A 17,463-nucleotide genomic window follows, 5' to 3' on the forward strand; every position below is an offset into this window, starting at 1 on the left:
ATAAAATACCTATACAGTATATCACAAATAAAATACATGTACAAGTAGTCCTTGACTTACAATCACAATTGAGCCCAACATTTGTTGCTAAGTGAGACATTTGTGAATTACAGTACTTTATTTTACAACCTTTCTTGCCAGAGTTGTTAAGCAAATTACTGCAGTTGTTAAGATGTTAACATGATTGTTAAGTGAATCTGGCTTCCCCTTTGACTTTTGCTTGTCAGAAGACTGCAAAAACCATCACAAATACGACCCAATTGCCAAGTATCCCAATTTGATCATGTAGGGATTCTGGAAGGGTCATAAGTATGAAAAACCGGCATTAAAGCCACTTTTTTCAATGTGTTGTAGCTTTGTCCCTGAAAAAACCTGTTGTAAGTGGAGGACTACCTGTATACCACAAAGTTAATTCAAGTATGGTATAATTCATTGCTTGCTTCTCCAAGCTTAATTCGCTGGATTCATGCTATGATATACAGAACATAAAACATGTTTTAAAAAAACAAATTAGAATGGCTAGTTTCCTATAATAATGCATGTTAGGCAGAAATGAAATTAATAAGTTACTTCAGCAATGTAGCAGCAAGACTGGCTTTCTGTTAAAACAGATTCAATCTCCAAGACATAAACATAGAAACATAGAAACATAGAAACATAGAAGACTGATGGCAGAAAAAGACCCCATGGTCCATCTAGTCTGCCCTTTTACTATTTCCTGTATTTTATCTTACAATGGATATATGTTTATCCCAGGCATGTTTAAATTCGGTTACTGTGGATTTACCAACGACGTCTGCTGGAAGTTTGTTCCAAGGATCTACTACTCTTTCAGTAAAATAATACTTTCTCATGTTGCCTTTGATCTTTCCCCCAAAGATAAAAGATACTCAATGGCTTGTCTGCTTTTGTTCTTGCCTTCTTGCCATTTTTATTTTGCTTAACATCTTTCTTTCATCTTCAGAAGTGCTGTGAAATTGGGCATGGAAGATTAAAACAGAAGCTGTTTGGATGACAGCACAGTCTGCATTGTTAAAATTGGTGACATTAAAGCGCAATGAGTCAAAAAGCAACACATTTCTGGACACAGTTGTACATTCTGTACTGTACCATCCAGGATGTTCAAAAATGTTCAAGTATAAAAACTTAAATGATCATTTTCCCTTTCTGTATGTCTTTTTAATATTTTGTATTATTTTGCACTGAAATATATGGATGTACAGTATATCTAATATTCACAATCTTCCCAATAACAGGTAACATTCTCCTGAAATTTTTATTAATGAAGTTCCAATAAACTTCCTTACAAAACAGTAGCTAAACAGATCATTATTGAAATCACTAATTCATAATCAAGATAATGCATTGCTTTTTTTAACTTTTTTAATTAAATGAAGAATTACTGATATCAATCCACACTGCACAACTGGGAAGTGTCATGGTTTTTTTAGCTTCCGGTGTAGCTCAATTATGTAGGATTCATATAGTGGTTTGATTAGTTCAGCAAATCCAGGAAATGAAATAAACCATGGTTAAGTTAATCATAGGTGAGTGTGCAAACAAAATCAATAATTATAAGGGGGGGAAATTTAAAGCCAATGCTGGATTTTTCTATAATCCTATGCCTGTAAAAATTGAATCACCATCATCTTTCATTCATCACAAAAGATAATATCAAAAATCTAGCTTTTTTTTTTGCTTCTTGGGATTTGATGTGCTACTTTTAAGAGATCAAAAGGGTAATATAAATCTTGCATATTCTTAAGAAATCTAATTTGCCTTTTTAAATTGAAAACAATATATGAAATGGGTTCTTTCCTACTTACTTTCAGAAAACAATCCTTACATGCCACATAAAGTCTTTGGAGAGTCTTTGGAGAAGGGCAGCATACAAGTCTAATAAATAATAATAATAATAATAATAATAATAATAATAATAATAATGACTGATAAATGTCTGATAATGAGATTACAGTATTACTTCTACTTGTAGAGTTCTATTAACTGAAAACTAAATCAAATACTGTACCTGCATTTTATCTTTATTTGCCCTTATTTTCATTTGCTTGGTTTAATTTAATTTTTAGCAAGTACAATTGTTATCATCTAAAGTACAAGTACAATTGTTATCATCTAAAACAGCCTTGCAAAACCACAGACCAGGAAATCTAATGTTTTTAAATCAGAAAGTGAGTTCAAGTTTAAAGTACAGTATTTGATTTTAGAAAATTGGGCTAAGATGGTGAAATTAACCATGATTAAACACTGTTCAGGTACAAGTTGGTTAAAGTCTCCTGAGAGGTGGCATGTGGCTGAATCCAAGTGGTGGTTAATGCCGCTTTGAAGATTGGATATTCCCTTCTGGAGAAAGGTTGTTGAAAGGGCAGTTGGCATGCAGCTTCAGAGGACCCTGGATAAAGCAGATTGTCTGGACCTTTCTCAGTAGGGGTTCAAGCAGGGTTATATCACCACGATGGCATTGGTCATGCTTGCTGATGATCTCTGGAGAATCTGGGATGGGGATGGTACAACTGTTCTGAATTTTTCGTCAGCTTTTGATACCATCAACCATGATATCATTCTGGACTGAACTGCAAGGCATGGTTTTCTGGCGGTTCTCCTTTCTCCGTGGCTAATTCCAGCTGGTGTTGGTGGGTGGTCATACGCTAGGTCTCCACAGCTTAGGATGCCTCAGGGATTAAGTTTCTCTCCTCTCCACTTTAAGGTCCACATGAAAGCAATGGGGGTGTCACCTGATGGCTCTGGGTACAGAATCATCAGTATGCTGGTGATATTCAGTTATACAGCCTGATGCTGTTGCAGGGCTGGATGGGGATGAACTAATTTCAGATCAAACCTAGCAAGATGGAATAGTCTGGGGTTTTAGAACCTCACTGTGTCGGGTGACTTCTCAACTCTGAATTTGAGGAGGGTTGCATTTCCCTTGGCCAACCTGATATGCAATTTGCAGCCGCTTTTGGACTCACGGCACTGCTTGATGAGAAGTGGTAGGCATGGCTAGGAATCCTGTGACCAGATTCATCTTGTGTGTCAATTATGCCCTTGCTTGGGAGGCCTTGCTTGCAGTCAGACTTTAGTCAGCCCCCTGGCTGGATTATGGCAATGCATGTTATATGAGGCTCCCCTTGAAGACCACTCAGTGTAACAACCAATCCAGAAAGCAATAATGGATATGGTATTAGGTGCCCATGTTACACCTGTGTGAGCTGCGCTGGCTCCCTTTTTTTTCTGGGTTCAAGTTGTTAGATATTATCTTCAAAGCCTACTTAGCATGGAACTTGATGATTTGCGGGACTATATTTACCTAGAACAGTGTTTCCCAACCTTGGCAACTTGAAGATATTTGGACTTCAACTCCCAGAATTCTCCAGCCAGCGAATGCTGGCTGGGGACTTCTGGGAGTTGAAGTCCAGATCTCTTCAAATTGTCAAGGTTGGGAAACACTGACCTAGAATATCCACCTGTTCCACTAGATAAATAAATATTTTAAATAAACAATAAAATAAATAAAATGTACTTATTTTATTATTTACCCAATAGACAAAATAAATAAAAATAAATGCATAAATAAAAATAAATATATAAGGTAGGCATGTTCCAAGCCCTCTCTGAGATTTTACCATCTAATAGTACCTGGAAATGTGTCCTTGCCATGGCTGTCCCTGCCTTCTCTCTTGTGGAAGAGTGGAGGCCTGTCCAAGTTTTGACAAGCCCCTATCCTTTAGCCTTCTGGATGTCTCTGAAGGCCTGGCTTTTTCATGAGGCTGTGAGAGTGTATGGGTAGAAAATATGGAGGGAGGTTGGCTGTGCCTGCTGTAGGGCATGCCAATGGGCAGGATTACAATGCAGGATTTTTGTTTTATTGTTTTGATTGTTTTCCAGATTGAGTGTTTTATTTAACAATTATTATGTTCTTGAATCTCCTTTAACAAGTGCTATCAAAATTTAATTGTTCCATTTTTACATGTGATTATGAAGCAATGAGATCCTGCCTGTTTGCTCAACATATGTATACAGGTAGTCCTTGACTACACTATAATAATTCCTTTATTGACTTTCAAATTTACAACAGCACAAAAAACCCTGACTTAAAAGTGGTCCTCACACAACTGATGAAGCATTTGCATAGTCATGTGATCAAAATTTGGGTGCTTGACAGCTAGCATGTATTTACAATGGTCGTAGCATCCTACAATCATGTAAATGCCATTTGTAATCTGGCTTTTGACAAGCAAAGTCAGTGAGGCAGCCAGGATTACTTAACAACCACATGATTCACTTAAGAACTGCAGTGATTTGCTTAACCATAAAAAATGTAAAATTGGACACAACTCACATAACAAAGACCCGAATTAACAAGAGAAATTCTGCTCTCAGTTGTGGTTCTAAATTGAGAACTACCTTAGTAAGTTTGTAGTTTATACAATTTAATTTCCTGAATTTGCATGACATCCAGCAAGTTTTTCATATGTGCTGAGTTTACACAGCAATCTACGTTTAAGCACAGATGGTTAATGTGAAATTTAGCATGCTGGGGGAATATAACCACAACATAAGGTAAGAAGATTAAACAACAGGCTCCCACAAGGTTCTGTTACAGTGTTTCTCAAATAGTGGGGTGACCCCCCCCCCTGGGGGGGACCTGAAGCAATGCCGGGGGGGCGTGACCCCGGGGAATGTGCTTTTTTTCCCACAGGGAGGAGGGATTTTTTGCACTGAACAATAGCACATAGCACAGAGTAGGAGATATGAAGCGCATATAACAAACCCTTAAGAGACTCCCTGGAAAAATATTTAAGAGGGATGAAAAGAAAGGAGGAGAGAGATGGAGATAATGAGACAAACGCAAGTCTCCTGAAAGCTAACAGGAGGAAATATGACCATGTGTCTGTAGCACTTGGCTTCACTGTGACTACTGCGGGAGACGAGGAAAGACCAGTATGTTTACTGTGTCTAAAAATGTTGCCAGCAGATAGCATGAAGCCAAATAAATTAAGGCAACACTTAAACACATTATACCCCAATCACGCTGATAAGCCGCTTGAGTTTTTTTCAGCAAAAACGTGATGAATATTGTAAACAATCGTCCTGTCAGAGTTGGGGGGGGCACGAAATGTTTACTTCTTCCTAGTGGGGGCGTAACAAAAATAATTGAGAAACACTGTGTTATGTCATCTACACTATTCAACTTATACATATCAGATATGCTGGTGTCAAGGGGATACAAATTTGGATTCACTGAAGATTTGGCCATAACAGTACAAGAAAAACAAGTGGAGATGTGTTTGGACAGCCTCCTGCCCAAAGATCTTACAATGGGTATGGAAAGTATTCAGACCCCTTTAAATTTTTCACTCTTTGTTTCATTGCAGCCATTTGGTAAAAGCAAAAAAGTTCATTTTATTTCTCATTAATGTACATTCAGCACCCCATCCTGACAGGAAAAAAACAGAAATGTAGATATTTTTGCAAATTTATTAAAAAAGAAAAACTGAAATATCACATGGTCATAAGTATTCAGACCCTTTGCTGTGACACCCACATTTAACAAAACATGCTGTCCATTTCCTTGTGATCCTCCTTGATATGGTTCCACTCTTCATTGGAGTCCAATTGTGTTTAATTAAACTGACTGGACTTGATTAGGAAAGGCAAACACCTCTCTTTGTAAGACCTCACAGCTCACAGTGCATGTCAGAGCAACTGACAATCATGAGGTCAAAGGTCAATCAGATCTTGCCAAGGTTACTAAAGAATTTCTGCAGCACTCAAGGTTCCTAAGAGCACAGTGGACTTCATAATCCTTAAATGAAGATGTTTGGGATGACCAGAACTCTTCCTAGAATTGGCCGTCCAGCCAAACTGAGCAATCGTGGGAGAATAAACTTGGTGAGAGAAGAAGATCACTATGGCTGAGCTGCAGTAGAGAGATGGGAGAAAGTTAAGACATATTTTGTGTGCCGCCCTGAGTCTTCGGAGAAGGGTGGCATACAAATGTAATTAATAATAATAATAATAATAATAATAATAATAATAATAATGCACTACACCCCCACAGTGACATTGACAGGCTGTATTGTTAGATTTGTCATAAATTGTTTTATTTTGTTGTGAGCCGCCCTGAGTCTACGGAGAGGGGCGGCATACAAATCTAATAAAATAAAATAAATAAATAAATTTACCAAGCAAAATAGGCGGCAGAGGACTTTTGCAAGTGAAGCACACAGTGGAAGAAGAGAAGCATGCGTTAGCTGACTATGTGAAGGAGAGCAAAGAGTCAGTATTGATGGAGGTCAACAATAGGAAACTTCTCAAGGTGAAGCAAACTAAGGACCAGTACAGAAAAACTGTAACTCAATGTCGTATGGACTGTTGGCGGAACAAAGCATTGCATGGCCAGTTCTTGGAGAAGATTGAAGGCAAAGTGGGTAAAGAAAACACCTGGTCATGGCTTACAAGTGGAGCACTCAAAAAGGAGACAGAAGGACTAATACTGGCGGCAAAAGAACAAGCCATTAGAACAAATGCTGTCAAAGCTAGAATTGAAAAATCAACAGATAATCCAAAGTGCAGACTCTGTAAAGAAACAGATGAAACAATCGATCACATACTTAGCTGCTGCAAAAAGATCGCACAGACTGACTACAAGCATAGACATGCTGCTGTGGCACAGTTGATCTACTGGAACTTGTGCCGGAACTACCATTTACCAGTGGCAAAGAACTGGTGGGATCATAAGCCCGAAAAAGTGGTCAAAAATGAGCAAGCAAAACTACTGTGGGACTTCCGACTTCAGACTGACCGAATTTTGAAGCATAATACACCAGACATCCTGATTGTGGAGAAAAAGAAAGTATGGATCATCGACATCGCAATCCCAGGGGACAGCAGAATTGAGGAGAAGCAGCTAGAGAAATTAGTGAAATACGAAGATCTAAAAATCGATCTGCAACAACTCTGGCATAAGCCAGTGAAAGTGATCTCAGTGGTACTTGGCACACTGGGCACAGTGCCAAAGGATCTCAGCGGACATTTGAAAACCATCGGAATTGACAAAATCTCCATCTGTCAATTGCAAAAGGCCGCTTTACTGTGATTGGCAACTACATCGCTACATCCCGCAGTCCTAGGTGCTTGGGAAGCGCCCGACTGGTGATTAAATATGAAATCCAGCATAGTGATCTCGTTTGCTGTGTTGTATTGACATAATAATAATAATAATAATAATAATAATAATAATAATAATAATAATAATAATAATAAAAATAAAAATAAAAATGACACCACAAAAAAACATGCCACGCTTTGAACTATATCAGCAATGGATAGATTTGCTCCTCACACGACATCTGCTGGGACTCAATGTATACATTGGGCTTAGTAACCTCTCTTCAATGTGACTTGTGGAGTCCCACATCAAACTGTAGATCACATTGTGACTGGATGTAAGCTGAGGGCATATATTGGTCCAGCATCTGATTTTATTTTTTTCATATAAATGATGTTGCGCTTCAAGGGTTAGCCGGCCTGGAAAATACTGGTATTTGAACATAGATCATTTTTAACATTTATATTTTACATTTTACTAATCATGTATCTGATATACCATATGCTAAATAACCTGATGTATTTTTATAGCATTACGGGTTAAATAATATGACTGACAAGTTTATTATTTCCATAGTGCATTATAATGGGATATAAATTGGTATAACACAATCTAGGCTATATGGGTCGGTAACCATATCTTGTATTACTTGGGAGTTAGTAGTTAACTTTTGTGGTTTCAAATGGGGGACATAAAATGGAGACAGTGAGAATAAATAAACTAAGCCCACTAACCAATTAAAGCCAATTTCTAGGCAAACACATTATCTGCAATCTGTAATTCACAAAGAACATCAAGTTATTGAGAAGACCATAAAGGGTGACTTCTCCAAACTCACAGGCCCGGCGGCCATTTTGAAAAGACAATGCCCTCCTCGCGAGCGAGAGTAAAGCTCCCTGCGCCCAGCAGGGTGCGCGCACGTTCAACAGGAGCGCGGACGACGCCCCTGGGTGCGCGCACGCACTCCGGCTTTTTCCTCGCGCCGCCATTCTCTTCGGAGTTATGTAACGGAGCTGCGCGCTCTCGCCAGCCGAAGCCCAATGGGGAAGTGGCTTAAGGGGGAGGGGAAAGCCGAGCGTGCGCGCTCTCGCAAGCCAAGGCGCGGCCCCGCGGCATTGCGTGCGCGTTCATTCGCCCCCTCCCCCAGTCTTTCTGTCTCGGCCGTTGCGGTCGCTTTTTCATCTTTCCGTCTCCCCACTTGCTCTGAGGTGCTTGGAGCGGAGCGGACCCCGCCGACTCGCTATGGCTGACGAGAAGCCCAAGGTGAGCAAGCGAGCGAGGGAGAGGGAAAGAGAGGGAGAACGGCTGCGGGCCGGTACGGGGGAGGAGGGGGGGGGAGAAGAGGAGGAGGAGGAGGAGAAGAAGGGGAAGAGCGGAGCGCTGGCTCTGCCGCGCCGGGTCTTGCGCGCCATTTTCCTCCCCTCCCCCTCCTCCCTGTCTCGGTCTGGGCTCTTTCCGGAGGGCGGGGGAGGAATAAGGGCGCTCTTTAAAAAAAAAAAAAATTACCCCCCCCCCGTTCGAATCGGGAGCGCTCTCGGGCTTTGCGAAGCAATGAGGCGGCTTCGCCTTTCGTTCTCCCTTCCCACGCCTTCCTTCCAAAAAAAAAAAAGGCGCTAGTCCGTCTTCTGCCGGGTGCCGCCGTCCTGCAGCTTACGGGCCGGGAAGCGGGTAGGCCTCTTTTGTGTTTTGCTTCTTTCGCAGCCGCTCTACGCGCTTCATGAGCCGTCCAGTAGCAGGTAATCCCTCCCCCAACCCCCCCTCCTCCTTTTATGCTAGCGACAACCGATGATCGGCTCTTCTCCCCTTCCTCCTCCTCCTCGTTTTAAATACGACTTTGGAGGCGCCAATTTTTTTTTCTGATGGGTTTCAGAGGGAGCGCTCTCTCTCTCTCCCTCTCTCTGGGACTGGCGGAAAGGCTTTGTCGCTGAAGGAAGTGGAAGAAAGGAGCCCTTTCCAAAGGGGACGGGATTTATGAGCTTTGCTTTGTTGCATCGCAGTGGTGTGCGGTGCGTAGTAGGGAGGAGAGATCGGGGCGGCGCGTGTTTTCTGGGAGATGGGAGAAGGGCTCGGCCGTGGGAGCGAGTGGTGTTTTTGAACAGAAGTGGTGGCATGCGTGTCTGCGGGGGCAAAATACACTGCTCAAAAAAAATAAAGGGAACACTCAAAGAACATCTCCTAGATCTGAATGAATGAAATATTCTCATTGAATACTTTGTTCTGTACAAAGTTGAATGTGCGCAACAGCGTGTGAAATTGATTGTCAATCAGTGTTGCTTCCTAAGTGGACAGCTTGATTTCACAGAAGTTTGATTTACTTGGAGTTATATTGTGTTGTTTAAGTGTCCCCTTTATTTTTTTTGAGCAGTATACTTAAGATCCGTTGGAAGGGAAGCCATCGGATGTCTTGGAGTGGAGCTCTGCAAGGGGTGAATGGAGACATAAAAATAAAGACCTACATGGGCAAGGGATGCTTCTTGAAGCCCTCTGCAGGGTCTTGTCTTAAAGAAGGGTTGTATTTATGTTAAATGGTACCTTTTAAATTGAAATGACAGTGTAGCTTTCGCCTGAAGTAGCATTGAAGTTTGCTGGAAAGGGGTTTTTTTATATGAAAAAAGTGCAAACCATTTTTGTAATAAAGACCATTTGCAAATTTCTTTATGCTACTCCCAATTACTTGGAATTGTTTCACTTACTTTTTCATGTCCAATGGAAGCTTCAGAGTTTAAGAACCTTGTAGAACGCTTTTGGGCCTTATTTGAATCTTATTAGAATGTTAACGTATTTTCAATTCTTAAATCTCACCAAAATTAATAAATTAGGTTTATTTTAAGAGGTGGTAATATACAGCAGTTGGTTAAGAACAAAAATGGCACTACTTTTATGTGCTTCCCTTGGTAAAGAGCATAAAATTTATGTTTGAGAAATGTGTACATTAAATATATTAGAATAAGTTAAAGTAATAACAATGCTTAGCTTATTTTAAAAAATGGTATTGGCAACCAGTGCACTGAACTTAAAATTCAGATCATTTAATTATGTAAAACTCAATGTTGCTATCTTTAAAAATTTCCTTTCAAAAACATCCCAAAGGTGCTTATGCCAATGGTAGTGGGACTTTATTGGGTTTTTTCTTTGAAAACGTTTCACTTCTCATCCAAGAAGTTTCTTCAGTTCTAACTCAGAAAAAACAAGGACATCCAGTTGCCTTTTGGAAAAAGCACCTTTGGGATAACTAACCTGGATGATTGAGAATCTACATAGATGTTCTCCTTAAATTGGAAATAACTTATTTTACAACATTAACAATGGCATTCTAGTTTCCAAAATTGCCCTATGCATTTTCACGTTAATTATTTGTTTTATGAGTTCAGTGGAATTTATTCCCATATGTGTGTGACTGTAATGAATCTTGTTAATTTAGCACTGCTGTATATCCATAGTACTATGTTAATCAAATTAACTCATATTGTTTCAAACAAAGCATGGGATTTATTGTAATTATCTGGCATGATCTTTTGTTCTTGTAAATTTTGTTTACAAGTTGAAAACTATCTAATTTTATTTCTGAATTTGAGAATTATAATGTTTACTGCTTCAGTAATCCTACAGCTATAAGATGTAATATGAATATTGAATTTGATGACATTTACTAGATGAAGTAAATTGCTTTTAATATTTTGTCTCTTTCCCCCCTTTACAGGAAGGAGTGAAGACTGAAAATAACGATCATATTAATCTGAAGGTTGCAGGGCAAGATGGATCTGTTGTGCAATTTAAGATTAAAAGGCATACACCACTTAGCAAACTAATGAAAGCTTATTGTGAACGACAGGTGAGAAGTCATATGGAACTTATTTTGAACCATTTTTAAATGATTTGTATGATATTAAAACTCTGTAATTATAATGAATATATAGAGCTTAGCATTATATTAAAACATCTGTGTATGTAACTAACCAAAGGTGGAAAAAAAGTTATCTTTTTTAAGTGCAGATTTTCTCAGTGGTGTGTATTCTTTATAATTATTGGATAAAATAAAATGTGATTATAGATCCACTGCAATTGGTACCTTAAACATAATCTGGAAAAATATAGTGCCTCTTCCATGTTGTTTCCAGGATTTGAGATTCACTTGAGAGAAACATTACCTTTTAAAATCATAGTACAAAGAAATATAATAGAATTATGGAGTATCAAGAAACATAGAACCGTTTGTATTCTTAAACATTAACATCATACTCAGTGGGGTTGAAGTTAAACAACTGTTGCTCACAATTCCAACATAGTTACTTTGGTGAATGGAATTACTTGTTATTTTATCATCAGTTCCCTAGCTTTGGTATTTGAAAAAGATATTTATTAGTAATATTGGGATCAAGTACTCACATAAAGCAGCTTGGTATAAAGAAAGTCTCTACTGAATCATATTATCTGTTAGCATGATAGTTGATAAAAGATCTTCTCTCCCCCCCTCCCCCCCAGGTTCTGAGAGTTTTGGAGGACAGATGACAGAAATCTGTATTTTGCTGTGTTTTAAGAATAAATTTCCTGTCAAAGGATGGTTTTTAACTGATAATATACAACAACATTAGATCTGATGGCATAAATGGCCAATTTGTATCTTGTTGAGTCTGGCCCTCCCTTGTTCAAATACTGGTTGCACAGCATAGATCCAGGAAGGATTTTTAACTGTATGTTTGTGCAAATACTTTAAACTACATTTATTTCAAGTCTCAAGTTGGTTTAAGTAGGCATCTGGTAAAACTTTTTCCAACTAAAAGGATATTAAAAGGCATAATGTGTGCTGCATCTCATTTTATCAAATGTATAGTGTTATTAAACTGATGCAGAATGGAAACTAATGTAACCTAGCTATATGAAATGAGCTGCAGCTCAGAAAGGTTTTATATCTGTTAATAATCTTTGTTAGTTGGAAAAAGAGCTGCCAGAGATTTTTCCATTATAGACTAACCTGGCTGTCCTACAAGATACTCACTTAATATGAGTGCTTTGGCTGAGCTGCTGTGCAATGCTTGCACGAAATTTACATTTGTATTTTTCAGTTAAAATCAAATTATCCAGAGATTATGGAATACTGAACAATATTGCAAAAACTTAATTAATGGATCTCAGTTTAGCAAATACTGTAATTAATGGACAAAATCTACTGAAGGATTTACTGTGCTAGGATATTGGTAGCAACTTAAGGGGAAGCTGGGAAGATGTAATGAGAAGCAATGGGTTATGCTATTGTGGCAGCTGCCATAGGCACACACCGGCCTTGTTTTGCTTAACAGTTTTGCTTTACTTACTGTTAGGGTTAGGGCAAGGGCAAACCCCCAATGGCAATTTCATTGGTCTTTTACCCATATCCATTCATATATTAAATATGGGAATTTGCTACAATTGGCTTTATACATTCCGATAAGCTTCGGTTTCGTTCATTCATGGGTTATTAGCTAAGTTACAGTAGATGGTTTCCCATAACTTAGTTTGTTATGACGTATGAAGTATGTCTGTAAACATTCTTCAATATTTATAAAATTAAAAACAAAAGATCACCTGTATTTAAGCAATGTGAACTTGTTATACAGAATACAATGTTTGGGGTTTTTTGAGAGGAAGGTCATTTAAAACATATAAATACAGTACTACTAAAGCATTTCTATGCAGCAGTTTCCTTAATTTAGGAAAGTTTGATGATTATAAACTAATAGCGTGACTGCTATCATTTCTCAAAGTTGGTCCTAAACTGCTTTACTCTTGGGTCTCTGGTGGTTCTGAGGTAACTGATGAACAGCAAGGCTCAATAAACTGAATATCTATTCCATTTTTATAATTTAGATAGGAAGTAGTATGCAGTTTTGGAAGAAATCTGGTTGTTTGCTATTTCAACTCCATATTTTTCTTATTTTTGAATTTATGTAGGGTTTGTCGATGAGGCAAATCAGATTCCGGTTTGATGGGCAACCAATCAATGAAACAGATACACCTGCACAGGTAAAAAAAGCATTATTAAAGAACTTGCTGGTGTGAAAAAGTAACATTTGGTTAGAAGTATAAATCCCCAAAAATATTTTAAAAGTAATCCTTACATATTTCTTTGTATCTAAACATTGCTTTTGTCTGAAAGATAGTTGAAGTACAAATGCATGTAAAATATTTGTACCACTAATCACTTGATGCAGCAGTTAAAAAAGCAATATTGCAACGTCTTGAAAAACTGTTTGAACACCCAGGTTCCCCTTGTGACATGGCTTTCAGGTTGGGAATGGGATATTATTTCTTCCTATTAACTGAAGATCCAAATTAGTTTGGATCTAAAAAGTAATTTTAATTACCAAGTGAATTAGTAAAATTAACTCTGTATAATAAAAATCTATTGACTTGTATCTAAAAATGCTTTTATTCAAAGAAAAAAGCCTGCTCTGAATTCTGTCAGTTCCTCTGCTCTGCTTATAGTAGAGGTATTATTTTTAGCTATTCCAAGGAGACTTTTAACTGAAAGGAACAGCTTTGGAGGTTTACAAGGTCTTCAGTTAAAGTAAGATGTAAGAAAACCCCATTGGCTGAGATATTACACTTATATGCTTTCTTGAATTTAGCCTACATAATAAAACGTTTCTTTCCAAATAGAGTTGAATTGGGTGGTGGAGTTTAAAGGAACAGAAGAAAATTGAGTATTAAATTTGTATTACTTAGCAATCCAACTAACTACAAGTTGATCTCTAGTTATGCTTTTTTGTTGTTATACTTATATCACTTCAGGTGTCATGTGATAACATGATTATATCACTTATACTTTGAGCTGACATAACTTTTTTCAATACAGTTGGAAATGGAGGATGAAGATACAATTGATGTGTTCCAGCAGCAAACAGGAGGCGTGAACTAAAAGAAAGAACCAAACTTCCTTTCCCACAGGCAACATATTCACAGTTAGAAAAAAAGAGACCTGATTCAGCAACATCTTGACTACTGCAGTATAGCTTTCTCTCTTCTCTGATTTCTTTTCTTATTCCTTCTATTGTACATAAAGTAACTGGTGTATGTGCACAGACATGCATATTTTTTTCACTAAATAGCCAATTGTATGTTTTGATCAACATCATATGGAGAAAGGGTGGTAAAAACAATCTGGTCTGTGAAAACATCCCATTTCTCCGCTAGTGGCATGCTCCTCTAACTTTTATCTTTATATTCCAGTAAGTTATTTTTTGCTCTCATTGTTGGAAAAAAACAAAAAACCTTACATACTTTGTTTGATTGGACAATTGTTTTTCTTTTATCGTTGTACAACCAAGGACAATTTTATAACTTTTTTGTACGTAGCTGTTACATGTAGAGCAATCTGTCTTTAAGTAGGGGTAAATTACTCTAAAACAAAAGTTTGATCCTGGATAGTTTTCCCTTCCGTCTTGTTGTTTAAATAAACTTCTTGTTTAAAATAAAACAGCTTATTTTTCTGTGCTGCAATCATGCTCAGCCTAGAATCAGTCACCTGATAAAAAGAGAGAAAAACTTCCTTGCTATTTCATCAGATTTTAATTTTAGTTTTTATATTTCTGCTGACGGTCTAGACAAGTTTTAAATTACCAATTACAGAGAGGCTGACTGGATGTGAAGGGCACAGTAAATATCACTTCTTGCAGTGAAAATCTTGGCAAGAAATGAGGGTTCTAATGTAAATTGCTAGATTGAAATACTATGTTTCTTTTTGAGTGGAAATGTTTGGGATTGAAAGCAACATGTTCTTCCTTTATAAATGTAAAATTGAGCGGTTATTTGGGAAGACAAGATCATACTGTGCCCAGTGCAACTGATCTGCAGTCAGATTCTTGTGTTCTTGTATAGATAAGTTATGTGATTAGCTGATGCAGGACTGCAGAAGGGGAATGCAAATGGAAACCCTATCCCTACTTGTTTTAATATTGGGATGTGAGAGGCATAAGGTACTGAGGTTGTAGACAGAGCTAATCTTAAGGGATTAAAGGGAAATAGTATGAGAAATATTTGAGGTAACTCTCTTACAGTTTTCAAACCGGCAGTATAGAACTGTAAAACCGATATATATCGTACCTAGTTTGGCACAACAAATATCTCTTTCAGATATTATAATAGAAAGCAATGTGGAAAACAAATATTATTTGTTATAGTAGAGGAACTTGGTCAACTACTGGTGAAGTAAAATTGCTATATTAACAATAGGATAAAAAGATATATTTGAAAATTTTCAGTTCTTGGCTATCTTATGCATTATATTTCTCATCAAGTGTACAGCATTACTTCACATCTATTGGGATGTCTTTTTAATACCTAATTGGGTATTGTTGGTTTTTGTCAAGCTTAGAATTAGTAATGTAGGTCCAGTACTGGTCTAGAACTCTAGCAGTAATGTGAAAGGCTCATTCATTTTATGTTAATATTTGAGAAAGATGGAAAGTTGCCAGAAGTCCCTTACTCATGGTGCAGTTCTGCTGCACTTTATGGTTAAATTGCTTTGTTCCTTTTGGTTTGGAGGGAGTTCCCATAAGTATATTGCCAAGATTGCCGAAATGAGACATGCCATTTAGCTAATAGTTTAGAGCTATCTTCTGTAATATGTTGATAGTTAGACATCAGGTTATATGTGTCCTGCTTCTATTATACTTTTAAACAGAAGAAACTGTCGGGCAAGATTCGTAATGCCATGATTGTATTTGGAACACGTAATCTACAAAATAAATTTTTTACAACCCTTTCCCATGATGTATGGTAATGCCCTCTAATATATATCAATTGTTAACTTCTGTAACACAATTTCAGAATTTGAGGGAATATTTAATCTTACCAGTTTTTTAAATTTCCCTGGTGGGACCTAGGAAGACATCCAGTATATTTTAAAAATACCTCAGTCTTAAGGAGTTTACTGAATTGCTTCAAGTAAGAGGCGATGGCTACATTATGAAATTGTGTACTTTCCTTGTTGCAATATAATAATAAAATAATATTTTTGTTCCATAAATGGTGCTGCATATCCTACTCTGCGTGTGTGCAGTCCATGTTTTCAGAACTTGGAAGTAAATTCATACTGCTTATAATCTTAATTATCATTTGTCAGTATCTGTTCTACCTAGTTTCAGAAATATAATTTATACAACATAACTTCAAAGTAAAGTACATGCTGGATAATGAATCAAGTGACTTTTATTATGTTTATAATTTGCAACCAAGCACCTGCACTGCTGAGTTTTCAGTTCTTGTTTCTTGAGCACAGAAGGAAAAGAATAAATTATAATGTGGGGACTGTATGTTGGAAAAATAGCCAAGTTACAATGAATAATGTTTCAAGGTCCAAAATGCCAAAGTGTAATTACCTCAATATATGATACATGGAAAAAAATGAACATTCAAGGAATGTAGAATATAATAAACAATTTTAGTTATTTCTCCTTTATGGAAACATCCATGATTCAAGATGGATTGTATCACTGAAATCATCTTTTGCCATAACGTGATTTGTTTGCATCTTTGTGGATCTGATTATTGTAACTTGTAAAGATTACTATTTTACATGAAAATCATGACTTAGCATAATATATGAATTTATTTTACCTTTCTCTACCAACACTTTCCCCCCTTTATGATTCCTGTAAACATCAATTTACCCAAAAGAAAGTTTTGTAAGGATCGTCCATGAATGTGGACATTTTTATCCTAATATCTGCCTTTTTTGCAATCCATTTTACTGAACACTTTTTATAAGAGACTAAGCTTGAGACCATTGTGTAACATGGAGTAACAGGATTTTGAAGCAGTAGAGTAATGCACGTGTTTTCAATTTTTATTAATACTGTACAGTATATTGTTTTATTATACATAGACACACATCTATGATTCTTTTCTGTTCAAACACTCATCAGTTCTTGGGTATAGACCATAACATGTTGTATACATAAATTTTCAAGTAAAAGATGTTGAAAAATGAATCTCTCCTTCAGGAAAATAGAACTACAGTATTTTAATAGCTTTCTTCACACACAATATTGCAGGTACGGTATTTACATTTCTAATCAGAAGTAGGTCCTGCTGAAGACATTGAGAATTACTCCATGGTAAATATGTTTGGATTACCAGGCAACTAGTAGAATAGATACTTTAAACGTTTAAGCAGGTTTTTTAAAACAGTCTCTCATTTTATTTAAAAAATGGACTTGTAAAACAGCTTCATATGTAGAATTAGAACAGGTTTCTCTGGCAAAATGTCATTTCTGATACCTTTCTGAAAAATTGCTTTTATTTCATGGGTCTGCCATTTACCTAGGGATGTTTCTCCCATATCATCCAGATTGATC

The 17,463-nt window shown here is 37.2% G+C and overlaps 1 protein-coding gene and 1 long non-coding RNA gene across 2 annotated transcripts; one reads left to right on the plus strand and one right to left on the minus strand.

Annotated features, from left to right (window-relative positions):
- Window positions 1–5,482: 5,482 nt before the first annotated feature.
- On the minus strand, window positions 5,483–8,380 carry LOC139161171 (uncharacterized). The gene is made up of 2 exons (XR_011558078.1): window positions 7,864–8,380; window positions 5,483–5,938 (listed from the first exon to the last, which is right to left on the minus strand). It is a non-coding gene; the product is annotated as an uncharacterized lncRNA (long non-coding RNA).
- On the plus strand, window positions 8,121–16,133 carry SUMO2 (small ubiquitin like modifier 2). Its single transcript, XM_070739947.1, has 4 exons — window positions 8,121–8,392; window positions 10,830–10,961; window positions 13,058–13,129; window positions 13,962–16,133. The coding sequence occupies exons 1-4, from the start codon at window positions 8,372–8,374 to the stop codon at window positions 14,022–14,024; spliced, it is 288 nt and encodes a 95-aa protein (XP_070596048.1). The 5' UTR covers window positions 8,121–8,371; the 3' UTR covers window positions 14,025–16,133.
- Window positions 16,134–17,463: the final 1,330 nt, after the last annotated feature.

This window comes from Erythrolamprus reginae, chromosome 2, assembly GCF_031021105.1.
Source record: "Erythrolamprus reginae isolate rEryReg1 chromosome 2, rEryReg1.hap1, whole genome shotgun sequence".
NCBI lineage: Eukaryota > Metazoa > Chordata > Lepidosauria > Squamata > Dipsadidae > Erythrolamprus > Erythrolamprus reginae.